This window comes from Lepisosteus oculatus, chromosome 5, assembly GCF_040954835.1.
Source record: "Lepisosteus oculatus isolate fLepOcu1 chromosome 5, fLepOcu1.hap2, whole genome shotgun sequence".
Classification (NCBI taxonomy): domain Eukaryota; kingdom Metazoa; phylum Chordata; class Actinopteri; order Semionotiformes; family Lepisosteidae; genus Lepisosteus; species Lepisosteus oculatus.
This window is the reverse complement of record NC_090700.1, coordinates 31676071-31703388: the sequence shown is the minus strand read 5'-3', so window position 1 is coordinate 31703388 and position 27318 is coordinate 31676071. Positions and strand designations below refer to the sequence as shown.

Below are 27318 nucleotides of genomic sequence, written 5' to 3'. Positions count from 1 at the left end.
AGGAGGCAATTTAGCCCTTTTTTCTAATTGGTTGTTATTAGCTAATTATTCAAGTGGGTAACTGCATCAGCATGGGCGGGCTGCAAAGGAACAAGTAATAGGTTTATTCCATGCTGAAAAAAAGAAGAAAGAGAACACAACATTTCTGCCGTGGAGGCTCCACGGCCGAAACGTTGTGTTCTCTTTCTTCTTTTTTTCCAGCTTGGAATAAACCTATTCCTTATTAACTAATTATTACCAACATCTTATATGTAATGACGCATTATCGAGGTGGGACTTGTAGCGTGATCCAGGTAATTAAAGAACACATGTGCTGGATGAAAGGCAGACACACAGGGATTGCCCAGAGTTGCATGGTATTGGGACTGAAGGGAGAGGGAAATGCACACTCTGGAGATGAGTAGCAGGCTGCTTGCTGTCTGGTGAACTGAGTAGCCACATACGCAGATAGGCATGGTGCTGTAGCTAGCTAGGGAAACAGAGGAACCAGTGCGCAGGGAAGGCACACACAGTCCAGAGTCATAATCTATAACAAGTGAGGCTCAGAACTCAGGAGACACTGTGGCAAAGCACAAGGGAATGTCCGGGAGATTGGTACAGGAGGTGAACCAAGATCAAAGCCAAGAGGTACTGTAGACAGTAAACCAAGCTGAGGGGTAATCTAGGAGATGAGTTAGTAGCAGGAAAGCAGGGGTCAGAGAACCAGTATACTGAAACACGTAAAACACAACAACAAAGCTCGAGGGGCTCAGTGTTCAAACTCAATAACAGAGCCCCAAGCTCAGCCAGGTCCGAGTATTCATTTGGAGAAGCACCTGGAACAATTGTAGTCAGAAACTGACTCCAGCTGCTCCAAGTCTCAAGGTGATTAGATTCTACAGCAGTCAGCATAGAGAGACAGGCTGACTATTCCTCTAGATCCATCATTTGTTAACCATCAAATGACTTCAGGAATACCACAGTCAAATCATCCAGCACACAAAACAGGAATCACTTTTTTACAAAGAGGATTTGAAACAAACTCTATAGTCATGTGGTTGAGGGAAAGTCCTTGGATCATGACGTTGCTAAAATTCAAACTGGTAAGTTGTGCCAAATGACCTTGTATTTGTCACATTCTTCTGTCAGGAGCCTAATAGGAATGGGGCTTTGTTGATAGAACACCATACACTCTGTGTAATTGGAAACTAAATTTAAGGAGAGGACTTAATTTGAAACACATCCATTCAAAATCTTAACAAAGTGTGCACCCAGCTTAGACGTTTATAGAGTGAGTGCAAGCAACATTATCCAGAAAACATACTGGTATGGAACATCAGTGAACTTAATCTTACACTGAATTCAAGACAGATATCCACTCTTTTAGTGAAAAGAGCCCAGTTTCTCAGAGACATCCAGCAGACAGTCCAATAGATTTAACTTGTACAGTAATTAAAAGTAATATTGCTCTGTATTCAATAACATCTTTCACAAAAAGGGTTTACCTGATTCAATAAAAAAGACTCTACTGTGTAAACATACAGAAAGTTTCTTAAACATTAAGATCAAATAGAACAATTTTACATTAGAAAGACATACTTTCCTATTAAGGTTCAAATCACTTGCCAATCTGCGCCAGTAAGTTTCAGCCCTACCTGTATTTCAATCCAGGGTTAAAACTAGGGTTGAAAGTATAACTGATTTGTGTTCAAACACCTGTGCATTAAGACCAGAAAATGAAATGTTGCCTTGCATTCGGTAGTTAATTAATTCTGAATAATTTAATGAATATGACTGAGTCCAGAAAATGGGTGGCACGGTAGCACAGTGGTTAGCACTGCTGCTTTGCAAGACTGGGGCCCTGCATTCTGTTATGGACCTGGAATGCTATCCGCATGGAGTTTATATATCCTCCCCATATCCATATGGGTTTCATTGGAGTGTTCTGGTTGCCTCCCACACTCCAAAAATTGGTAGGCTAAATTTCTTCTCGGAAAGTTGGCCCTCGTGTGAGTGTGTGTGTCTATGTGCCCTGCAATTGATTAGCATCCCTTCCAGGGTGTATCCTGCCTTATGCCCATTGCTTGCCAGGATAAGCTCCAGCTCCCTCACAAACCATGATTAGAAGAAGAGGTTAGAAAATGGAGGGATGGAGTCTAGAAAATGTCCTAAACTGTTCGGATGTCAGAAGGCCAAGCCATGGTATGGCCAGGAGAGCAATAAAAACCCTATGCGTAGCAGTAAAAGGGGGCAACACGGAGGTTAGCCCAGGCTCAGGGAGTCAGACGATGTTGGTATAGAAACCTATGCCCTCAGGCCACGGACAGGAGCAACCTAATGCTAGGCAAGTCTCGTGACATCTGTACCCTCAATGCTGAACCAAGAGCAGAGCAGACACAGGAAGTAAATAAGCAACACAACAAGACACACCGAAAAGACATGAATAATCACAGGGAACTAGGAATGGGACAGAAGAAGAGGGTGTAGGGTGTAGGTGTACAGGGCATGACATATACAGGCTGCCATTTCATTCATTCATTTCAGATAAAACCGAATACCATGGAAGGTCAAATGGCATAAGAATTATGTTGTGTGCTGTGTAGTGAGAATGTTGACAGGTGTTGACAGAGAATGTCTGCTGTGTGTCTCTCAGGTAGGGCTGCATTTCAGTGGTTAGACAATCCTTTTGGATGAAGAGTACTATAGATATTTGGGAGTTGCAGAAGCCTATTTACAAATGTATAATCAACAAACTATTCACACTCTCTTGGGTAACAATACAAAATTTAATTATGAGCAGTTTTACTTGTCCTTATAAATGTAAATAATTATGTGTCTTGATCAGTTTCCTAACAGATGACTGACATTTTGTTAGCAAGTATTTTTATTCAACAAAAATGCATGGTGCAGACAGTAAGTTACATATTAAAGTAATGTTACAGAGCCTGTAAATGGTTGGTAGAGTGTTTTATCTGAGAATATCTTAGGAAAAAGAAAAATACAAACTTTCCAGTCCCCTTCCCACATTCCTCCCAAATCTTTCCTCTCAAAACGGGGTACAATAAAGGAGAAAGAGACACAAAAAAGAGCACAGCAAAATCCTAATCACACTAAACAGATAAAGAAAAGCGGAAGGCCAGTCCTATCAGGTATCATCTGAGCAGCCAGTTGCCATAGGTTATGGTCTAGTGTGTAGAAGGGAGGCTCAAAGTCTCAGAATAGCTCAGAAATTGTTGTCAAACTAAATAGTGGACCCACTAAGTGTGTATTGCATTTATTCCAGCTTATGAAACTGCACCATACAGTATGTCTGATCCATTAAACACATGTGGGTGGGGCAGCTTGCTTCCAATCGAAGAGGATAAAGCACCTTAAAAAGGAGAATTTTAAAAGCCCGGCTGTCAGATTGCATTTTTGACAGGGGGACTTTATCAGGTGGCAAACCAAAAACAATTAAAACAAGCAATTAACGACATAGGTTCAATTTCAAGTTGAGTAATATGAGAGAAAGTGTCAAAAATGAGGGACCAGAAATGAATTAACTTAGACCAAAACATACTGTATGTATGTTTTGGCAGGAGCTTGTTCACATCTGCCACATGTCTAGTCCAAATTGGAAAAAAAACTTTAACAAGCTTAGATTTAGACATATGTAAGCAGTCATTTTATTGCTCCTATTTTACTTTATAAAGAATTTGTAGTTGGAATTTGCTAAACCTAATTTAAAGTTTTTAAAATCCAATCGTTTGCTTCCATTCGCAAACAGAAGAAATCTGTGTTGCACAAAAAGCATTACATGTACAGTACTGAGTTATGCAATTTGCCAACTGAATAGTGTATTAAACTGTTAATTTACTTGGAGACCTAATTTTCTAATCAGATGAATATTTAGAAATTCAGCAACTTTACAGATATCTAATTCTCTGGAATGTCAAACTAAATTGGCTTTCGGTCAGTGACTAGTCTGGGCACTTTGCCTATAACAAGGCATAATTGTCCCCAGCCTGAAAAATTGTGAGTGAGCAAGTTTGTCCGGGAGTCTACTCTGTTGATAGGAATGTTCTGGGCTCGGTGTGGGGAAGGGATAGCTTTACAGTTCTCTACGGACAGCCATTGACATCGTCTGAAATGTCGATAGCTTTTGCTGAATTTGTTGTTGCTTTTTGGGGGGATTTTTTTGCGCTTTCTCTCGGCCAGTATTTGCAGTCTAAAAGGTCACATTAATTTCAAGGGACGCCAGAGAAAGGGTAGCTTGTCTGAAAGGATGCACCTCAAAGAGGAAAATCATCCTCACTAAGGGCTAGTTAAAATTAGGTACTGAAAGGACTTTCAAGGTACAGTTTCTTTCAGAGCTAGGAATGCATTTTGTTCTGTACGTAAATGTTTCTGTACGACCCTCACGTTTAAACGTTTTAATGACATATTAAATCTTAAAATGTTTTATAACACCACAAGTGGAACAAAATAATCGCATAAAATACCAAATAAACTGGCAATAACACAATTCAATGTTCATAATTCACAGTACAGTTTGATATTTTAAACAAAATTAGAGCGCAAATCCTAATATGTTCTTTGTTCGTTTCTAACAATACAATGAAACATCGTATTGCCTTTGTAAGGCAAATATGTGTTATAATTAAATTTTATATGTCCCTCTAGTGTGCATGATCATGATAATGGGAATCAACCGTGAAGCTATGAAAAAGTTCACAATACAAAGAGTCGCGAGTTTATGGAACAAAACTGATCCAAGGTTCTGAAGTTTCTGTAATAGGGCACTCCTAGCTAAATAAAACAGAGCTGAATCCCGGAGAGTCCCGATCCAGTTAGTTTCACTGGTCACCAGTTTAAGATAATGAATTACATAATTTTAAAAAGCACCTGTTTAATTTAATTTATCACAGCAGAATTGCTGCATGTCTTTCAGCTTCGGTTTAATGGTGACCTACAAAACAATTGGACCGTGCCTCTCCAGAACCAACGTTGTATGTCAATCAAGGACTTGACGCTTCGGTAGAGTATCACGATACAATTACAGCAATTTTCACCTGGTTCACGCGATTTCATTTTAGTTGTGATTTTCTGATTAATGCTTCAGCGTCGGTGCCCTATGACAACTCATTTTAATCTTGGCTTTAGCACTGCAATATCATTCTACCCGCCCAGTGGCTTTGACCGGCGCTTTCCGTATTTGCGGAATTCGACGTTACAACGCAGACGTTACAATCTTTTTTTTTAACCGTCAACTGAGTTTGTATACTTGCTGTATTTCTAGATATAAAAAGAAAACCCAGATGCGACGGTCAGCAGTATATTTAGTTCTATGTTGCAATTCAGAAGGTTACCTTGGTTAATTTAAAAATAAAGCACAAACCCCACATACAGCAGCTTGTACTGTAGTGGGGCTGAATTACTGTAAGGATAAAGCGCAACCGAGTGCTCTTCAGTAGGGACGCCGCGGGGCGCAAATGAGCCGTGACTGTGTCTGTAAACAAGCTTGTGAATATAAAAAAGGTGAGATACGACTGCTTATGAGCTCTTCTCGTAATGACCGCTGGTTCTGCTTAATGAATAACTGTGTGAGGGTCAGCGTCTTTTCCGCAGAAGAGTAACTTGGTAATTTTCTGTTCATTATGATGGACACCAGTCCGCATTATACACGCGACCAGGGGCTGTGAAGCGTTCGACTTTTGAGTGGCGTGAAATTGATAATATAACTTTTAAAAGGCCTGCCTTATGAAAATAAATCTTTACTCGCAGAACTTTCTACCACCAGAAAAATCGTTCTCCGCTATTGTAAGCCGTCATTGTTTCTCCTGATTGACCTTGGTTGGACCAAGAGGAATATTGGCATTGGTGCGCATCCCGAATTGCACACCTGAGCTATTTCTCATTTCAGCTTCCTTCGTCAAATAAACTGGCTTGTCTGTGTCCAAGAGCTCTTTGTATCCTGCATCTTCCTTCGACAGATGTGAACTTTGAAGTTGTGTACTGTACCATATAGTAGGCAATCATGGGGCTGACAATGATAGTTAATTAGCCTGGCCCAAAATTGGTTGGTGAGCTGTTGTTGGGTCTATCATTATTGTTAACCAGCCACATTTGAGTTTTGACTACAATTAATGACCTTTTTTATTGAAGAGAACAATATTGTTTGTCTTCTTTTTAGATCTTTTATTAAAGTTATTTATGTTGAAGGGGGAGGCACAGTGGTTAGCATTCCTGCCTCACAGTGCTGGGGCCCTGGGTTCAATTCCAGACCTGGGGTGCTGTCTGTGTGGAGTTTGTATGGTCTCCCCATGTTTTCTAGGTTTCCTCTGGGTGCGCCGTTTTCCTCCCTCAGTCCAGAGACATCCTGGTAGGTTAATTGGCTTCTGGGAGAATTGGCCCCATTGTCAGTGCTTGTGTGTGTTCCCTGTGATGGACTGGCATCTCGTCCACGTTGTACCCTGCCTTGCACCTATTGCTTGCTGGGATAAACTCTGGCTCCCCAGTGACCCTTTACTGGAGACAGTGATTAGAAAATGAGTGAATGGATTTATGTCAAAATTAATGTCTTTAAGAATTTCTTAGGGTGATTAACAGAATAGAAATTAATGATAATCATAGGATATTGACAGTGGAGCTAGTCCATCTCCACAACTTCAACAGCTTGGTGCATGAAGACGTCTGTGAATTTGCTGCTAATCGCTTGCATAATAAGAATAATAAGATAAGGGTAAAAAGAACAGGGGGGTTTCACTATGTTTAAATAATGTACTGCATGTGACTTGTGCAGTTTTTCTGTCTTTGCAAAGCTTTGATCAACATGCTTTACTGCACTCAACTATGACAGCAGCCTGCTAGTATTTACCAAAGCAGATGTTTAGAAGGGTTGTGTAGACTTAATGTCATGGGTAACTGAGAATTTGTCAATCCAGTTTATTTTCTAAAGCACTTCTCTGAAAGATCAAGAATCTCGCTTTGGCAGTCCTTTTGAACTTTGCCATAGTGTATTGACACGTGACAGTTTTTTTTTCCTACGGAAGGCAATTAAAATAATGTTTTCATAGTGTGATGTTTAGTGTCAGAAATAAAAACAAATCAGTAAAATTATTTTTAATCACTTTTCATCTCCTGAAGGCAAAAGCAAAAAAAATAATAATTTTAAGCTCAAGAATAATTAATACAGCATTAACGTGGCTGTTTTCGTGAAAACCACTTCATGGTAACTATGAACTGACAAAGAGCTGTTATTCTTTCAATTACAAAAGTGCCCCAGGATACTTTTTTCAAGTTCCTATGAATGAAAGGTTTCATAATAAAGCACAAAGAAAACCTTGGCATAAATATTAATATTCCTGCTGTGCCTAATTAGTATATCAAAGAGTGGCAAAGGCCATTACTCACTCAAAAACTTGTTTCAGCTCAAACATCACTAGCGTTTTCAGCTTTAGAAGACGTTTCAGTTTTAATTTTTTAGGTGAGTTTTAATTTTGTGTCTCAGGACCAGAAGTAGCTAATGGACTGTGACCCCATGTCCTGAATTAATGAGCTCTTTGCTAGTGTAAAGATGTTCTTGGGAAGAATCTATACTTATTTTGAAGACCACTGGCTTTGACATTATTTTGGCCAAAATGGAACTCCAGACCAGTCCAGACTCCAGCTAGGATATCGTGACTCCAGAGACACTGCTAGAGCAGTGCATGGGCACCAGGACTCTCCCTTTCAACTGGAAAACCAGATACTGCTAGAGCATCAGGACAGTCTCCTGCCGGAGCGAGCCAGACACTTCTGGGGTACTGGGATTCTCCCACTCCAGAGAGCCAGACACTGCCACAGCCCTGGGACTGTCCCTCTCGCCTGGATAGAACATATTTCTCTGCCTTGGATCAGTCACTGATGGTTAAATCCAATCCAAGTACACCCTTTTCCTGGGATGCTGTTACACAGGAATGGGTTGTAATCCCCCATTCCTCAGAATTGTGTCTTGTCCACACCAAATTTAAACTCATTGAAGCCTTTCAAAAGATTAGAATCAACTGTAAAAAAGCATTAAGCTCTATTTTGAGTACACTGTGAAGTTCATGGCTCCAGAGCTAACAGGTGTACAATTCAAGTTTGTGTTTAAATCAAACCAAGAAAGAGTTATTTTTTTTTTTGCTACCAACTAACCAAAGTGTTTTCCATATCTGCTGATTTCTGTATGTGCGGAAATTACAAAACCGCATTAGCGACAGTAAAATGTGCAAAAACCTAATTAAATTCAACGGTTCAGTTTATTCTAGAAATGCTTCTTTCGAAGTGCGGGAAATACTGACGTCTACCTTACCGTACGTCCTTATGTCCACCAGAGGGCGTCTGAATTCCAGTTTTGCTCTCATCGCATAATGTTCTCATGCCTACAGTATATCTGCTAATCATGCAGCGGAGGTACAGTAGTCTTTCTGCTGGCTAGGGAAAGACTTAATGATATGTCGATGAAAAACTCAACTTTAGGGCAGTACGAGAATTGTAAATGGTGTCGATGGAAACAAAAATCTACCAAACAGCTCTTTCATGCTCTTGAGGTACAATTGTTTATGAACCAGACGTTTGGGAGAAACAATGCGCAGCGGCCCGAGCCACGAGTATTCACTGTTCAGCTTGTAAAGGTACAGTATTAACAGTGTAACTGTAAGGTTCGTAGCTTACAAGAGTGTTAGACAAGAGTGTCGTAAGTCGCTACCTATATACGATTTTATATAGGTCGGACTTTTTTGTGTAAACGTTAGTTTTCCATTTAAAACTGAATTTCACAGAAGACGTATATTCAATATAATTACATATCCTGATATCCTGTTTTGCTAACTAAAACTTATATAGCGCTTTTCTGGACACTCCACTCAAAGCGCTTTACAGGTAATGGGGTCTCCCCTCCACCACCACAAATGTGCAGCCCTACATGGATGATGCGACGGCAGCCATAGTGCGCCAGAACGCTCACCACACATCAGCTATCAGTGGGGAGGAGAGCAGAGTAATGAAGCCAATTCATAGAGGGGGATTGTTAGGAGGCCATGATTGATAAAGGCCAATGGGAAATTTGGCCAGGACGCCGGGGTTACACCCCTACTCTTTTCGAGAAACGCCCTGGGATTTTTAATGACCACAGAGAGTCAGGACCTCGGTTTTACGTCTCATCCGAAGGACGGCACCTGTTTACAGTATAGTGTCCCCGTCACTACACTGGGGCATTACAGTAGGACCCACATGAGCCGCAGGGTGAGCGCCCCCTGCTAGCCCCACTAACACCCCTTCCAGCAGCAACCTTAGTTTTTCCCCAGGAGGTCTCCCATCCAGGTACTGACCAGGCTCACACCTGCTGAGCTTCAGTGGGCTGCCAGTTGTGAGTTGCAGGGTGATATGGCTGCTGGCATTGCAGGGTGATATGATGGGTGACGCACTGTAGCCATTGTGCACCAGCAGCCACAATGTAAATATGAAAACCCTAACAAACCCAGAATGGCATTTTTCCGAAACTCCTGGTTTAACGTAACTATCTTGACAGTGATCATAGTCAGAAATTTGGTTGAACGTCTCGCCCGAAACAGCACAATCTCACCGCTCAACAAAAGATGGGGAAATTAGTTTGGAAATTCTGGTACTGAGGATAGGGCAACACCTAGTGGTCCACTGAGACCACAAACCTGATTTCACTTTGAGGACTCCCATCCCAGAACTGAGCAGTTCACTGTTTTCCACTGCCTCATGTCCTTGTAGTCTGTAGTGTGTTTTACCAACGTTAAAGTGGTTTTTAATAGATCCTGATACTGATAGGTTCACTGTTTGAAGAATTTTCAACTTTAACTCCGGTTAAATTTGAAGTAAACGACATCGGAAAATAACTCAGGAAAGTCCGTCGCTTTCTTTAGAAAGAGGCTTCTATTTAAATTCTTAATATGAAACATACATCTGTAGTGTACTGTATATAGACAGTATGCCAGGATGACTAAAGAGATAAGGGGCCCATCTCGAATCCCCATGGAGACTGGATTTCCCCTGAGACCGCATCTTTCCCGGAGGATGACTGCGTAAAGTGTCACTAGATCTTGGAGGCAAGTGTTTTTAAGACTTTAAGACTTTTCTTGCGGCTCGATTTCTTTAATTACACACCGTCCCGTGGTGTAATTCTTAATCTTTCCAACAGATAAAGTTTAAAGTTGCTCCACGCTACTGCTAGAGAGTGCTGCTTGAGTCTTAATATCCCCGAACTGTCAGATTATAAAGAAATGTAGCAATTTCAGAGATTTAGGTTCTGCTACAATTAAAACGTAAACTTGAAGGAGAACACCTTCAATTTATGGAGGATACAATGTAGCCACGAGGAACACGCAGGAAATGACTTCATCAATCAGAATTTAGCAAAAAAAATCTAAACAAAGAGACTAATCCAAACCTGTCTCCCCGCCCCTTGTCGCCCAGATGAGGTTCTGATAGGCCGATCCTTGGAAATCCCTCTTGCGGATATGCTGAATATTCCATCAATCAATTCTGTCCGTAGTTTCCGCTGGGATTTACCGTCAGATTTTTTTTAACTATTTTTTTTTGTCTTTTTGGATGGGAAAATTAAAGCAGCAGGAGCGGGACGCATGAAGGTATGTTTTCATGTCTTTTTAACTGAATTATCTATTTAATTGACTGCGATACGTTCCTAGACTGTTAATATGTACTGGTGTGATGGACCGACTAGTTACAAAGTTAGCTGGAGCCTGAATCGTTTCCTATAGAAGTCTGTTTAATAGGGTAACCACAAAACAACTAAAAAAACGGAAAGGCAGGTAAAGTAAAAAAAAAAGTGTGCAAGAATTTGCTTAAACAGATATCTTAAAACAAAATATTTTCCAAATGACTGATGTTTTCTTTTATGTAATATTGTTACAACATTACGTTTCCGATACAGTTCCAAACTGTACGATACATTTTAACAATACAACAACCAAAAGTTTATGAATAATAATGAAACATAGCACCTGGTGTTTTTGTTTAAAGATAAAACGTTCAATACAACTGAGTTAACTGGAAATATTTGAATTCAGATGTCACATTTAACAGAGGTGTTGGATAAGATTGTGTCAATATTATAACACTACCAGGTTTTATCGGTGATACAAATAATGATGGCTATATGGACAATGATGAAGACGAATAAGATCATATATAGACAATATTATTTTAAAATGGGTTATTAACAGACTGCTTTGGTTGGGGGGTACTGGTCCGAGGTAGAATTAAATAATATATCCCTTCTTCGGCTTCATTATAGTAGGCGCTTCTGACCCGTAGAGCAGTTAAAATAGCCATTCATGGTCGTCAAGTCTCAAATCTTCCACAAAGCCGCGCTTTGGGAAAGTTTTTTTTTTAATCACACTTCGCAAGTTATGAACTTGGGACAAAGCAGCACTTTACTGGGTATATTGGCAGAGGCATTAAATAATTCACACATTTTCTAGTAAAGTCTTCGCTTTGAAATCGGAGTACAGCACCGAATTTGTTTCAAGTGTTCAGATTTTTAAACAATATTCTGTTGACACGCACATTTAAGGTGTTTGTCAGCGTAAGCGTACCGTGAGATTTTCTTTTCGGATGTGCTTTTAGCAAGGTTCTGTTTTCTTTTCTCCTGCGTGTATGATACGGTTCTCTTGGCATTTCTGTTTACAGTGAAAAGGCTTAGGCATCCAATTGGGGTTTCGTGTCTGTGCGGGAGGGGCTCAAAAAGCTGATCACTGAGTGGGTAGAGTTAAAATGTCAGACTCCATTTACTTACTGAAATTCCCTACTCCTAGATACACATTGCGCTGCTGGACTTTCGGAAACCCCCTTTATTGTAGAAACAGTAGTGGTGACACGAGTTAAAAATCATAGAAGACCTAGGTTCTCATAGTTGGGTTGGCGTTTCAGTGTAATAGAACTGCTGTTAGGTTTGAATTTGCACTTGATCACTGGAGCGAGTGCCAAATCCTGTTGTGACTTGTAAACTCGGTGAACTTGATTAGGCGGCTCGGAACGAGCTGGGAGCTTTAATTGATGGACAATTAATCCATGTTTAATTAATTGTTATGGGGCTGCCCTCGCAATGATTGAAAGTGTTGCACCACTAGAAATCAAAGCTGAAAAAGAAAGCTTCATAAGCAATAAGCTGTGATACACATAGTAGACTTCCTCTCCTGCCCCACACTTCTCCCCAGTTATAGTAAAACCTAGCAGGACAGTGTAGTGAGTAGGCACAAAATAACTTTCAAGTCAAATGGTTTAGTAAAAAAAGAAACAGTTATCATGCATCATTTTATATTGTGAACAAAATTAACTAAATAAATTGTGATTTGTTTTCAGTATTAATTATGTTATCGTCAAAATTGAAAACATTACAAAGTTAAGATCAGGAATGACCCTCTTCAACATTAACACAGTCTTGGCAGCACTGACACACACACCTGATCAGCCTCTGGACAGATGGTTGTGGGAGGTCTCACCACTCTTCCTGTGCAGCTGCAGCCAGCTGGAAAAGGTTAGCTGGATGCAGTTGTCTGTTGTTGATGGCAGTGGCAACTTGGTCCCTCAGATGTTTTATTGGACTCAGATGAGGAGAAATAGCTGGTTACTGTAAGACCTCTGCAAGTCCGCAACATTGTTTTCTGGAAGTCATGTCATTGTAATCCTAGTACTGCATGGTCTCGCATTGTCCTGCTGGAAATGGACCCTTCTGGAGTATCTTGCAGGAATGGAAAAGCTGTTGGCTCAAGTATCTTTGACAATGTTTACCTGTGCAGTAGGATTTGCCATCAGTCTTCTCCAATGGTGTTCTTGTCTTAAAGTCCAATTCCTCCCCAAATCATCAGACTTCCACCACTACATAAGTTAGCTTGAAAAATGGAAGAGTCACCCTAACCTCTCTGCACACACTAACCCAGAGAAAAGATCTAGCCTACAAGATTTTCGCATTAGTAGGAAGGATGGGAAAACACAATATTTACTATTTTCAATGCGAGGTATCATTTGTCCTCATCTATCAGCTCCCCAGCTAGTAACTATGTGCATGCTAGAACAGTATGTGGCCTGAAGCTATTTTGCTGTCATCAGGTGGTTTAAAGTTTAACCACTCAAGCTTGCTTTCCACTTAGGACCATATTTTGGTTTTAATCTATGATTCTGGCTTCTCTTCCAGCCCCCAAAAGGCACCACCAGAAATAAAACCATGACATTAGGTGCAGTCTTGCTTGTGTTTATCCTGTGCAGAAGATAGTCTGGTATAGCTGCAGTCCACAAAGGGTTAAAACAAAGGGCAAAAAAGTCCATGGGGAATGACCTCATCAGTTTTGAAAACTTGCTTCTTCACTTTTGTTCTCATTCTTGGCATTTTCACAGATCACCTGGGGAGCATTCATTACCTCTTTGTGTGGACTCCTGTTTGATCCTTTTGGATTCTTATCTTTTTCTGTTGTCAATCCTAGCCAACCTCCAAACAGCATCCAGACTTAGCCTCTCAGCTATATTTGCAACATACAACATTTTGCACACTGGAGCAGTAGGGCAGCTGTGTGCCCAGATTTAGTTGATCACTGGGTCAAAAGCCTTCTACACCATCAGTATGCAATGATGACCTGAAAGATCCACTACATAATGAATGTAAATATCTCTTTTATTAAAATGTTTTTTCCACTTTTCTTCTTTGGTGGTGTTGAACTTCATCTTAAATGCAGTTCTGTATCTGTTCCAGTGCCCTCTCACTTTTTTATTAATCAAATCCTTAATTACTGTAGCTGTTACATCCGATTAGGCTTGTCTTATGTCCATTTTTAAACTGCATATTTTTCTTTTATGCTTTTCCTGTTTGGAATTGCCAATTGCTAATTTATTTATTATTTAACCATAAATGTACACATCCATTCATTATCCTACTGCTTCTTCCAATTCTGGGTCATGGGGGAGCTAGAGACTATCCTGGCAAGCAATGGGCACAAGGCAGGATACACCCTGGGCGGGACACACACAGGCACAAACACGCTCACACCATGGCCAATTTTCCCCAAAGTCCATTAACCTACTAGTATGGGGAAGAAACTGGAGCACCTGGAGTTAACCTACATGAACACAGGGAGAACATACAAACTCCACGCAGATAGCACCCCAGGTCTGGAATTGAACCACTTTTCCAGTTGTGCTGCTTGCCCATAGACATGAGCCTTTGAAACGCTCCACTGTGAGTTCCACAGGACCTTGCAGACAATATAGTGTTGACTGAGGGGCACTGTTGCATGACAAGCTAAGGCTACCATGGTTGACTAGAGTCCACCAAATCCAGTGGCCCTCAGACCAGGTCAACTGTTATTACAGTTGGCTAGCAACACACCCCAGAATTGAAATGTGGGTCTGGAGTATACAGTAGGTCTCAACCTATCCCCATCAAGAACAACTTCACTTGATAAGCTGCTCATGAGCTTCTATTTTTACATAGTTCTCAGGTCCTAAAAAGCATGACAAGTACATTTGTAAATTGAATAACTAATCTTAAATCGTCAGCTGTGACAAAAATCAAAGAGGAAATATTGAGTTAATTTGTTCACTTTAAGTAATTGCAAACTCAGAAACAAATTTACAAATCACTTGGATCAGTAGTAATAGACATAGGATTCCCTTGTGGATAGGGCAGGTCTAGGAAGACTGTCCAATATTTCCTGAGGTAGGTCCCCCAAGGATGTCCATCCCTCTGTTTACAGTGTTGTCACATTGAGCCTGTGTCTAACACAGCAGGCACAGGGAACAAGATGGGACTACCATTTACTACCTTGACAATATGCGAAGCCATCACAGCCACAGCGGCTACTCATTCACTACACATATGACAGGTGCCAATTAACCTAGACCGCAAGTGTATGGACTAAGGAAAGAAACAGAGAAGAAAAACCATGTGGACATATGTAGGACACACCTCCACAAAGAAGATGTCCCATGCCAGAAGCAAGCTCCAGATTCAAGACCTGCAAGGGAGCATCACTGACCTCCAAATTCACTTTTCATTGTGAAGCTAGACTCTACAGTCACAGACAAGTAGTGACATTCTTCATTGTAACAATGTTATTCACTAATTTCCATGGTTAATCATTATAAATATCAATCACAAAGCCAAATTATTCATTGATTCATTTTGTTTGCAAAACTACACTAATCAAAAATATGTTTTCAAGGTTGGTACCCATCAACCTAATCACATAGTAATTTGATAGTATTTGTGAAATCCTTTAATAACATATTTTCATAAAAGCGCTGATACTGTTTTTCTGTAGCCATTAGCTTTCTCAAGTAAGGAAACATACTTCTTAAAGTACTTAAGTTTCTTTGTTAATAAACAGTTCTTGGGATAATGTTAACATCATACAGTACATGAAGCAATTTCCATTGCATCCTGTATAATACTAATCTAATTTCTCACCTCATTTCCTCACTCAGCCTTTGTACAACAGTACAGAAGATGTTCTACAGATTTAAATGGACACGAAACACTGCAATTGGTAAATAACATGAGCTGATGCAAACTACTGATTTAAAGAAAGGTAGCAATCAACATGGTTTTCTCACTGTCAAAAGATACATTGTTAAATGCATTTAATCACAGCTACTGAAAGATACAGAATGTCTTCACAGCCCTGTAGAGAATTCTGACACATTACAGTGACAGAGGTAATCCAACAGCCGTAAAATACCTAGCATAGAAGAGAGCCGGCACAAACAACTTGGCTTTGTGTAACATGCTAAAGCACTGTGGAAAATGTGTGCTCGTGTTCATTTATTGTTTGTTTCAGGGGGTGAGGAAATCATTTTAATGCAACAGAACTCTGAACTCTGAACATTTTTTTTAATCAACAGTATGCAGTTGAACCTAATAATCTATTCCACCAGCTAACTGCCTGAAGGTGCAAATTGTTTGCAATTACTTTCTAGTTAATCCAAAAAATGAATTATCTTTCTTAATTATATGGAGAAAGTGGCATGAGTAATTTTATTTCGTATGGCCCTCCAAAAGCATTTATGAGCAAGGCTTTAATTATTAAATATGTCTGGTAACCCAGGTTTTCAAATAAATCTGTTGATCGTACACCGCAACTTGTTGTTTTGTTTTCTGATCTATGGAGTAGGTGTTTCTTCATTTCAGGGGATTGAACAGAAATTCCTAAAAACTCCCTTGTCCTTCCCTGTCAGTGTAATTCAATGTGGGATTATATGGTTCAAAGGACAGAGGCCAAACACTGTGTGGTATCCTCTGAGTAGAATGACCTGGCCTGTGTTGCTTCTGTCCTTTGCTATAACTAACCTTCTGTGATATAGCTCCAGGCAAGAAAGGCCTTTTTATTAATTAGCTCCTGACATCTGTTTGTGTAACTCAGGCCCCAAGAAGAGCTCAGGTTTGAAGTTGATAAAAGAGGAATATGGCAGACAAAGAACCCCCAAACAAGCCATAGTTAGACTGACATCTCTCTTTTCAAACATCACTGACAAAATCAATGCTGGCAACGGGTAAGAGAATCGGAAAGAGAACCTGAAGCCATGTTCTGTTATGATGAGTCCAAGCAACTTCTGTTGCAAGTCAGTGAAAGAACAGCAAGCTCGATAAAAGGTTTATTGCCCCAGGCGTTTACATGAGTAATTTGAAACAGAGCAGTGTGGGAACTTTTGGGTTTCCCATGCTGATATTTTGACCTCTAGTTTCCTTTTACAATACAGCTGTAAATATTCGCGTTTGTGCAGTCTAACTGTCATTTACTGTCTATACTGTAGCGTAGTCTGATTTAAATAAAAAATGTCACCTTTATGCATGTTTCACATTTCATCTCATAAATCATATTTCTACATTATTGTTCTGAAATCTTGAACAGTTTTTGTGAGGAATACTTTACAAAGGAAGGTCGGTAGCTTAGTGGTTAACATGAACAACATGTTACCAAGTGATTCCCAGTTTCAGCTCCAGCTGTGGCACTGAATTCATGTCACTCTTGAGTGAATTTTACTGATCCACCCTGTCACTCTGTTCTTCAGGTGTGAAGTCATATCACGTTCCATTTGTCAGTGGCTCTGCACCAGCTGTTGCTACTGCCAGAGTCCCCCCACCAACTAGTGTTGCAGTAGATAATCGCTGGAAAGTTTTGAAATAAATTACAATAAGTGTATCAGTGCAAGGAAATCAAGGCCAGATGAACAAAGCAAACAAAATGGAATTTGGTGAAGGGAGTTAACTGCCTATGTTAGAACAGAACATTATTATCTCAGTTGTAAAACGACTCCCTGCTTCTTCATACAGGTTCTCAGGAAAAAGTAAAGTTTCATTCCATACTAAAAAGAGAAGAAAAGAAACACATTTCGGGTGTGGAGCATTCTTTGGAAGACCCGAAGAAGGCTCTACAGCCGAAACAATTTGTTTCTTCTCTTTTCAACATGGAATAAACCTTTACTTGTTCCTTTGCAGCCTACACATGCTGACACTCCTACCTGCTTGAACTATAACAGGTTCTTCATCGAAGCAAGTCTTGCAGACATACCTGTACTGTCTCAAAAGACATAGTGAGATAAGTCACAGCTCAAACCTACCCATTCAAATCACAGACTCGTTTAGAACTAGAAAAACTACTTACTGAGCCTCCAGAGAGGAGTGCAGCATATCGGTAGCTCCACTAATTAATTCCAAGTGTTTTTGGAGGTACAATCTGGGCGTACTGATATCAAGTGTTCCTGTAAATTCCATAAGTAAACATGTAATTTACTTATTGAACTTTTCTTGGTTTGTTTTCATATTTCATGTCGAATATTTTTTATTCTGAATCTGTTTCCGTCTGAAATGTGCCAGTGTGCTAGTGTGGAACTGACTGGTCAAGAGCCAGACCAGTGTGTCCCAGCAGTGGAAGAACAAAAGCAAGGTTGCAAACAGCAAGGCGGAGTAATTCGATCCTGCTGTTGCAGGGATAAAGTTAATTGTTTCAAGGATCTCACCCTGATGTTTCCAGAGGGATTCCAGGGATTCATTCAAAATCTGTCAATCTACCAAGTTTTCCATTGTGTTGTCTTAGTCAGCAGCTTTCAGGATTCTGCACACTTGTGTCATGCCCCTTTGTGGTCTTCTCTGGTCAAGATCCAAAGGGTCATTTGTTCAAAAATCAGAGATCAGGTGTGTACACACCTGAAAAAGGCTTCACCAGTGGGATTTTTGTTTACTTTTACTTTTGACTTTTTATTGAATTCTTAACCTCTAATTGTTCTTTTGCAGCCTGCATTCTGACACCACTCCTGGATTAAACTTGTTCCTCCGAGTGTTTGTTGTTGAGAACAGACTTTCCTCCTGGCCTTTTATTTTTGGGAAGCTTTCAGTGCCGATTATATTCACATCTTGTCTCATGGTTCTGAATCCTGAGACTGCACAAGGGAGAATGAGCAAGTGTAGGTAGACTCGTCCACTCTGGGCATTGGTCCTTTAACACAACACTGCAGGTTCAGGTCTGATTGGATGAGTCTCTTGCCCACAGCACCACATTTCCACGAGTGCCATAGAGGTATCAGGGGTCACTCTGTCTCTGAGAGCCTAGAGAAGCCAACTGAACCTATATAACCCTCAGTGGGGCTCAGCTTATTGTGTGCTGCTGCCTATGTAATCCTGGTCATTGTAAGATAGTGACATACAGTAACCCAGGCTCGAACCATGATCATAGAGCTCAGCCTGCACTATGGTGAGCACTATTACCAGTTGAGTGACTCAGGGGGCCTGAAAGAAAAACTAGACTAGAGTTCACTGGCTGTTTAATTAGCTTTGTCTTTTTTCTTTTCTACTTGTCGTGAATAGACTCTTCAGTCTGAAAGTGAAATTCTGTCTTCCTCTTCTAATTTTAGAAAAGTATTATCTGATTTTGAGAAGTGAAAGTTTATTCTTTCCAATAAGGAAGCTATTTTGTTTTTTCAATAAGGAAATTCACATGCACTGTGTCAGTAGGAGCGTGTGTCAGTACCAGAGCATGGAATCATTAAATCATGGTTTCAGATTAGAGGAATTAATGGAGCTGAGATCAATGCCTTATTGCAGTCAGAGTCCACATTAAACTGTAGAAAAAAATATAAATGTAATAAATAAGAAGGGTTGATATAGAAAGAGGCTGTTTATTCAGCCTATCTAGGTCACTAGCAGTAACCAAGCTTAGTCTCAACGCCTCAGCAATGAAGATAACTTGATAAATCCCTGAAAAGGAAGTTACCATAAACATTTCTGTGTAGACGTTTCCCTTTTTTGATGTTCTGTCTGCTTATTTCCTGATTAAGTCCACTGAATATTTCAGTGACTATAATCATGTAAATTCATGGACTATACAGATTTTGGTCTATTAACCTATGAGTGACTGGCCTTGTAGTTCTCAATGGACAGCTATCCCAAAAATGTTAAAAATCATAACGCTATCATTCAGAAAAGCCTCAGATGAGAATACCAATACCATCTAGGTGGACCTTGTCTTGCAAGAAGAGAACTACATTAACATTTCTCCAGTAGATCAGTGCTTTTCCCAAGTCATTCTGACTGGAATTCAGGGTTGTGTCAGTGTATATTACGTCATGAAGCCTGGATAATAATTGGCTGCAGTCGTGTGGGATGGAACTGTTTCTTTCAGTTGATTTGCATGTAATCGAAGAGTTAATGAGCAAAAGGTCAAGTCACATGCCTGGCTCTAAAATGAGATCAAAGTAATCCCGTTTTATCCAAGGCTTAACCAGTGTTAAAAGAGCAATGAAAATGATCTCGTCCAGACACAGATCCGGATGAGCTCATATAGTAAAGTTAATGGGAGACAAGCAAGTAGAAAGTGGCCAGACCTGTCTTGGAAGTGGATGTTTGGCTCACTTCAGTGTGTTAATCTCCGTGTGCCTGAAGTAAAACACAACCGCATTCTACCTTTTACTGTACAGCTGTTGTACAGTATAGTGTTACATTGCAGACTCGAAATGAAGTCATTATCTGGAAACTTCGACTCATCTACCTCAACTCATACAGAAACCATACTTATTAGCTTTTGAGAGCTTTTGCTTTAAAACTCATGAGTCACTGCAAACACTGGGGGAAAAATATGATGTGTGGACTTGTCCAGTCATAAGCTGTATGTATATATAGTTTTTTCCTGGTGCAATTTTTTTTTTCTAAAAAATAATCGTTTTCCTCATCCTTAATCATATTTCAGTAGACTCATCAGTGAGTGTTTAAGAGGAGGGGAAAGAAATAGCAGTCCTTTATGCAGAAGTAAGGGATGGAATTAGATGAATGAGTAAGGTTTGTACCTCAGACAACTGTGTGGTTTTGCAGAGAACATTGAGAAAGATCACACCAAATTTCCTTTGGAAAGGCTTTTGATTAATCTTAATAAGGCCCTAACTAGGTTCTCTGTTCTATGTTTAGACTGGCTGAAGAGCTTTCCACAGTCAGTTAAGTTTGATTTTCTTATTCTCTACTGATTTCCGTGTTTGTGTCTGATAGTTTAACCTATTTTGTGAGCAATCTGGCTTTGTTTATTTTTTATTTGGGGGGGAAGGGAAGTTACAGTAGGGTTCCCCTTTGAAACTTTAAGAGTACAGTTAATCTTTTTTTAGCTATTAGCCACCATGGTGATTCATAGTTTTCCAGTTGTCAGGCACTGTGTTTCTCTTATTTTTAAGAAGGAATGAGCCCTCAGAATGTTTGTGTATTTACTTTCCTGTGTACTGAATATTTAGGGTTACCAGATATCCACAATTTACTCGTCACGGTTTTTCGGATTATTTTGTGTGTGTCCCTGTCAGAAACAATATAAGTATGATATTGTCCTGGTTTAATCCTGGTTTGTTAATAATTTCAAGTGCCCAAGATACTCTTGAGACCCAGAGAGGAGGTGTTTAAAATAAACACTATATGCCCATCTCCAGCATCTGTTTCAATTGGACATCCACCCTGTATTAAGAAAATGTACATGCCTTTAGCATGGTTCTGCGTTTATGATGATATGCCTGCCAAATGCTAATCACATTTGCTAGAAATATGGATTTTCTGATCATCTGAGCAATCTGCAAGCCATAATTCCTTTATACTAAAATAAAACTGTCAAGCAATCTGTTCAGAGCCTGGCCCCAGTAAAACAAGCACCACCCAACACGTAGTGGAATTATTAATTATTTTTTAATTGTGATGCTTCTGTACCCTTCATAACGCGTGTCAGCTGTTTGCCTGAGCATCTGCATCAATCCCTGAATGACACACAAGGCTCTGGTGCCTGGTCCTGCCATGTTTGAGTGTGCTCCGTTTCGAGTGTGTGATTGCAGCATACACAATGTCTTAGACACAATCAGGAGTTACAATATACGGTATGTAAGCATGAACAGCATATGCAATGCCTCCTCTAGCATTGTCTATTCTTATAACCATTTTATTAATACGGCTTAGTTGGGGTGAGAAGAAACCACACTTGTCATTTATCATCTTTAATTCACAAAATTTGTTACATTTACCATTTTAGTCTAATTGAGGCATCCATCATTAAGATCACTTGTTCCTCTCTACATATCTGTAAAGCTGCTTTCTGTGCTACAATATACAGATCTACTGGGATTAACCATAGAATTGTATTTTTGCATGACAAAGGGAAACCATTGATTTAAAAGAGTAGGACAGAACAAAATTCTGCGACAGTGTGAGGTCAGAGAGTTTATTCAAAGAGATAGATCTTTATTTCCTGCACCATGGGGGATCCTCCAACTGGTATGAAGAAGGCTGAGTTGCTCCAGTAGTTATTACCCCTAACCTTAAAACCCCATTGCTCAATATAAAATAAACAGTGCTGATTCAAACCATCGGGTTGCATACGTCGCCTGGTTAGCGTGCGGTTTGCATGTTTAAAGACCAGATGCCACAGGCCTGTCAGCAGACTCGGTGCAGTGCTAAAAAAGAAGGCCTGGTTTCTGTAGTCCGCCAGCAGTACGTTCCAAACATTTCTATCCAACCGCTTGTCCAAGCCGCTGAACAAAACCACCCGCCCTGTTAGACCTGAAAGAACAAGCAGAATCGGATCAATTCTAATCAAGTTCAACTGGTTCCGCAACCGCAGAGGGTAGCTAATTTAGTAGGACCTGTGCCTAAAGCTGGATTTGGACTTCATTTGTAATGAATCTAGACAGACACAGAAGGCATCTTGTTTGTTCTGCAGTGTTCTCAAAACAAAACGTAATTGGAAAAGCGTTTATTTTTTTCTCCCACACAAACTGATGACTCTGGGCATGACCTTGCATAGGTAATAAAAACAATCAAGCACACAAACTGTGGTGCTGAGACGGCTGAAAATTGCCCACGCAGGTAAGACTTGTTACCATCGAGAGAAAAATAAAAGAGGGGACCCATTTTCTTAAGTGAGCAGAAGCACTCTTGTGCAGATGCATGTTGCTTTGCTCTCTGGTTTTGTGATAAATATCTATTTGGCAATGACAGTGAGATCATCATGCCCCAGCGCATATTCCTTTCAGTTTATTAGACTTTCTCAGCTCCTCAAGACTGTTCACTGTTTCTGTACTCTTTCTAGCTATTTCTGTGGCATAATCTGCTGGGAATGGCTGGTATTACTGCAAGGAACAGTGGGTACCATGGGCTTGTGTATAATAACAATTGTGTCTCCTAAATACCCCAAATGGTCAAACTTCCACATAGTAGTTTCCATCACTACTGCCAGAGCTACATATTCCGAGAGTGCTCCAAACTGTTCTAGAAGAATTGTTATATCTGCCCAGCACTACAGTGCCTTGAGAAGGTATTCACCACTTAACCAGTGTTTTCGTTTTATTCCTTGAAAGCTTACACTCAGGACACTTTGAAGTAGAAATTCATATTTGATATATACAGTACATTACCTTCAGCACCAATTCAAAGCAAGAAACCAACAAAAAGAAAGAAGTACAAATAGAATTAATATGCAAACATGACTTTTCTGTTGTTCATATGTATTCAAGCCCTGTTCAGCAAACCTAATCTAATTATTTGCATCAAAGATTGTGATGATAGGTCAAACACATAAGCAATCTCATCAAAAAACTCATTTTGGTGTTTTTTATTTTACATTTACTGTAATGTAGCCTTAGAAGTCTTTATCTAGTCTGAGCATTGAGGTTCTGGATAAAGTATTTTAAAAACTGTACATGCATCTGTGCAGCACTGGGGCCCTGGATTCAATTCCTGGGATGCTATCTGTGTGGAGTTTAAATGTTCACCCGTGGGTGCAGAGGTTTCCTCAACAGTCCTCAGACAAAATGGTAGGTTAATTGGCTTCTGGGAAAATAGACCCTGGTGTGAGTTTCTTTTGTGTCTGTGCCTTGTGATGGACTGATGCCTCATCCAGGATGTATCCAACATTGCTTCCATTGCTTGATGGGATATGATTCGTTATCCCCTGCCATCTTGTATTGGATTAAGCAATTAGAAAATGGATGTATACTGTATGCATCATTTTTTGTAATTTCACAGAATGGGACACCATACAGTAGGAAGGGTCTGAGTACTTCTGCAAGGCACTGTACTGTACATTTATAGTAGGCAATAATAATAATTCCTCACACTTATATTCCGCTTTTCTGGATGCTCCATTCAAAATTCTTTACAGGTAAATGAGGACTCCCTTCCACCACCAGCAATGTGCAGCCCCACCTGGAGGATGTAATAGCAGTCATAGTGCACCAGTACACTCACCACACACCATTTATCAGTGGGGAGTAAAACAGTGATGAAGCCAGTTCAGAGATATTAGGAGGCCATGATTGGTAGAGGCCAATGGGAAATTTGGCCAGGGTAACATCCCTTCCCTTTTAGAGAAACACCCTGGGATTTTAATCATCACAGAGAGTCAGGACTTGGTTTAACATCTCATCCGGAGGACAGTGCCTTTTTACAGTATAGTGTCCCCATCACTATACTGGAGCATTAGGACCCACACAGTGAGCGCCCCACTAACACCTCTTCCAGCAGCAACCTTAATTTTTCGCAGGAGGTCTCTCATCCAGGTACTGACCAGGCTCACACCTGCTTAGCTTCAGTGGGCTGCCAGTTGTGAGTTGCAGGATGATATGGCTGCTGGTCCCAGTGCTACTGGAAGAGGGCTTAACCCCAGCAGGTTCAGAGACTCACTGTGTGTCATGCTGAGCACCCAGATGTCTGTGCTGCATCCTTTGAATGCAGCTTCAGAGTTGAGGTTGTTTTTCTGTCTCTGCAGCAACTGAGGAATATCTCACCCTTTATTCTCTCTTTCTTTGAATTGAACATTTGCTACAAGTAAAAAATTTGAGTAATTATTGGCAGTATTTCTTAATAGGCTATTTCACTAATGCCTGCTCCTTTGCCCTCTCCAGAAAGGTTCTCTCTAACGCTCTGGGTGTTTTCCCGCAGGAATCCAGGATGAATATGGACAACCTGAGTAAGCCGGAGCTGCTGATGTTGTTCAGCGTGCTAGAGGGGGAGCTGGAGGCAAGGGATCTTGTAATTGAGGCCCTAAGGGTGAGTCCCACATTCCTCCAGCCTCTCCTGTCACTCCATGAGCAGAGAAGCCTCTCCAGTACTACTGCACCTGCTCCCCTGAGCCTCTCGGCCACTTTCTGTTGTGATCATGACCACAATCACAGCCTGGCTGAGCCCAGAAAAGTTGTGGTCTAATTAACAGGGACCCAGGCAGTTGTTCGACAGTCATGTGGTTTTGGTCAAATTTGTTAGTTTGCTAAGTGATGACCATGTCACAAGTCTTTAAATAACCTCCCTGAAATGAATAAATTGGAAATAAAAATGGCAAATTCCAATGGTGTGAAGTAGATAGACCTTGGGATTCATGCAGAGCCTCATATTTATACCAATAGCAAGGAAGCATTGTGGAGCATTGTTGTACTCTTGCTCTATTTAAAGGAAATTTTATTTCAAGACAGAGTTCTGTAATTAACATTTTTGCTTTTCAGTGATTTTTAGAAAACCACAAAGATTAGCTGACATAGATGTTTTCTGATGTGTGTGCCTTTATCTTTGAGCTGTCCTCCTTTTTCCAAGGATGAGTTGCTTGGCCACCAATAATTTAGTTGTGGCAGATTTATAGCAGAGACATCGACTAATGACTCCAACCCTGAATGTGTAGCTGTTGGCTCTGTTATACTGTAGGAGTTCCTCATCAAGCCTGTCTCGGGCCTGTTTACAAACAGCTGTTATTTATTTATGTATTTCTAAAACAATTCTAGTGTATATGTCTCCTCTTTTCATGACAACTTGAAATACTCATTAACTATATTGTTGTATTTTAATACACATTGCCCTGCTCCACACAGAACAGAACCACAAAACAAAACTCAGTGTTTTTGTGATAGATCTGCTTATGCATTTTCTGATTACTCTGTATTTTATTCTGTTTGTGGAGCTTTTAAAAATAGTTCAACAATTTTTACATTTAATAAGCAGTAGTGGGGTGGTTTTAAAACAATGCACAAACTTTTCTACAAGTCACCGAAGAGGTTTAAGTTAGACAAGAGTGCTCTAGTGTATACTCTTGAGCTAACCCGGGTCCAGAAAAGCACACAGTACCTTCCACTGTTCGAGACGGTGTGTCCATTTAGTGTGGGAAGACAACTGGAGCGTATCTCAGCCGGATGACTTTGGTTCCAAACAACTAAGTGTCATAAGCAGCAAGGTTTTTTTTAGTTCAGTTGGAATGAGGCAGAGCTGGAAAGGAACTGCAAGTCAGGCAGGAATCTGACCATATAGGGGCATGGAGAACACTGGGACACCTTATTCCTATTACATGTACAGCGGCTGTCTGAAGCTCTCACAGCTCAGGAGAGATACCGCTTTGTGTGCTGTCAGGCTTTGAAATCTGTGCTCTAACCTGAAGAAATTTTTAGCATGTTTACAAAAGACGTAGAGAGAAACAGGAATTAGCCAAGGAAAGGCGAGACTTCATATGGAAGAGCCAAGAGACTGAAGCTGGTCATATTTCTATAAGAACCACAAGCTTTTTCAAAAGACACAACCCTAATGTGTTAATGTGCCTTTATTATTTCAGCTCTCTAAGCCACTGTTTGGCTGTAGAAGGTTGTCGTAGATGCAGTAACTGAGGATCCAAAGCTTTCTAGGGTGTCCCTTAGCTGACTTTTCATTTTCTGGCTTTTTAAACTCCTTGTCAAAATACAGCAGAGTTAGGATAGAGCAGGGGTATTTAGCACAAGGCCTTTGAAATTTGCTTCATCACCTTATTTGTCCCATTAATCCTGCCTGTTAACATTTAAATGACTGATCTGATTGCCCTGTTAACACAGCAGTGGAGCTGAGTGATAGCGCTGTAGTTCAATGTGTACTCAGGCTTGTGGCCATACCTGAGACTTAACCTATATTTTGTTTCTCTACATAGAGTCTCAGTAATTTTACTACATCTTGCTAGTCAGTGCAGTGATTTCAGTTCATCTAACCTCTCAGGGTTTTATAAAAAGGGCAAAACTCCAAAACTGTGTTGTATGTAAATATTGTTGTAATACCTTAGGTTCTTAATCCTGAAACACGGAGGCAGTATGTTGTACTTGTACGCGTAATGAGAAATATTCTGTCTTGGTAATCTTGAACAGCAGACTAACAGAAAGACTAACAAATGGGTTGGAAATCTTGGATTACAATAGAAGAAATGAATAGTTCAGTATCTTTAGATATTGACTTGTATTTTTTGCCCAGTGTGTACTTTAGCTTATCAGCAGCACCTAATAAATCATTTCATTGTTGACATTCAGACACTTCATTGGTCATCTGTTGTCAGGAAAAACATTGCCAGAAGGGTTTATAAGTGAAGCCTATTATGTGTTTATATTCTCAGACAAATGAAAAATGTCCAGCAAAAATAACCTCACAACAGGGGTCTCAAACTCTGTTCCTGGAGGTGAATATTGTCTTCAAAAATTTTTTTGGGGGGATTTGAACAGTATACTTGTGTGTCTCAGCAGCATCTACAAAATAGCTTTTGTCCTTGGACACGTAAAGAAAATTTGTTTTGTTTGACACAGTGGACTGGAGTCAAAGGCTGAGGTCAGAGGACCAGAGAATGGGGTTGGTATTGTCAGAAGGCTAGAATACAGACAGAATATAGATTATTTAATTTTAATTTGATATCTATTAACTCTTTCTGAATATTCCCTTTTTTATTCATCAATATGTTTCATAACTGCTTTATCCAATGTACTGTAGGGTTGCCAGGGAGCTGGAGCTTATCCTGGCAAGTAATGGGCTCAAGGCAGGATACACCCTGGACTGGATGCCACTCCATAACAGGCACACAG

At 40.2% G+C, this 27318-nt stretch overlaps 1 protein-coding gene and 1 long non-coding RNA gene across 3 annotated transcripts in view; one reads left to right on the top strand and one right to left on the bottom strand.

The window, feature by feature from the left end:
- The first annotated feature begins 10510 nt into the window (after nucleotides 1-10510).
- Nucleotides 10511-27318, top strand: part of cttnbp2nlb (CTTNBP2 N-terminal like b) — a 50869-nt gene continuing 34061 nt past the window's right edge. Inside the window, exons 1-2 of one of the 2 annotated variants that reach the window (XM_006628365.3) lie at nucleotides 10511-10598; nucleotides 24413-24520. In XM_006628365.3, coding sequence (XP_006628428.3) covers nucleotides 10593-10598; nucleotides 24413-24520 — 114 coding nt within the window. In that variant the 5' untranslated portion in view covers nucleotides 10511-10592. The remainder of the gene's footprint in view (nucleotides 10599-24412; nucleotides 24521-27318) is intronic. The other variant, XM_069190285.1, reaches the window with a different exon arrangement.
- On the bottom strand, nucleotides 21682-25786 carry LOC138239202 (uncharacterized). The gene is made up of 2 exons (XR_011189654.1): nucleotides 25558-25786; nucleotides 21682-22033 (listed from the first exon to the last, which is right to left on the bottom strand). It is a non-coding gene; the product is annotated as an uncharacterized lncRNA (long non-coding RNA).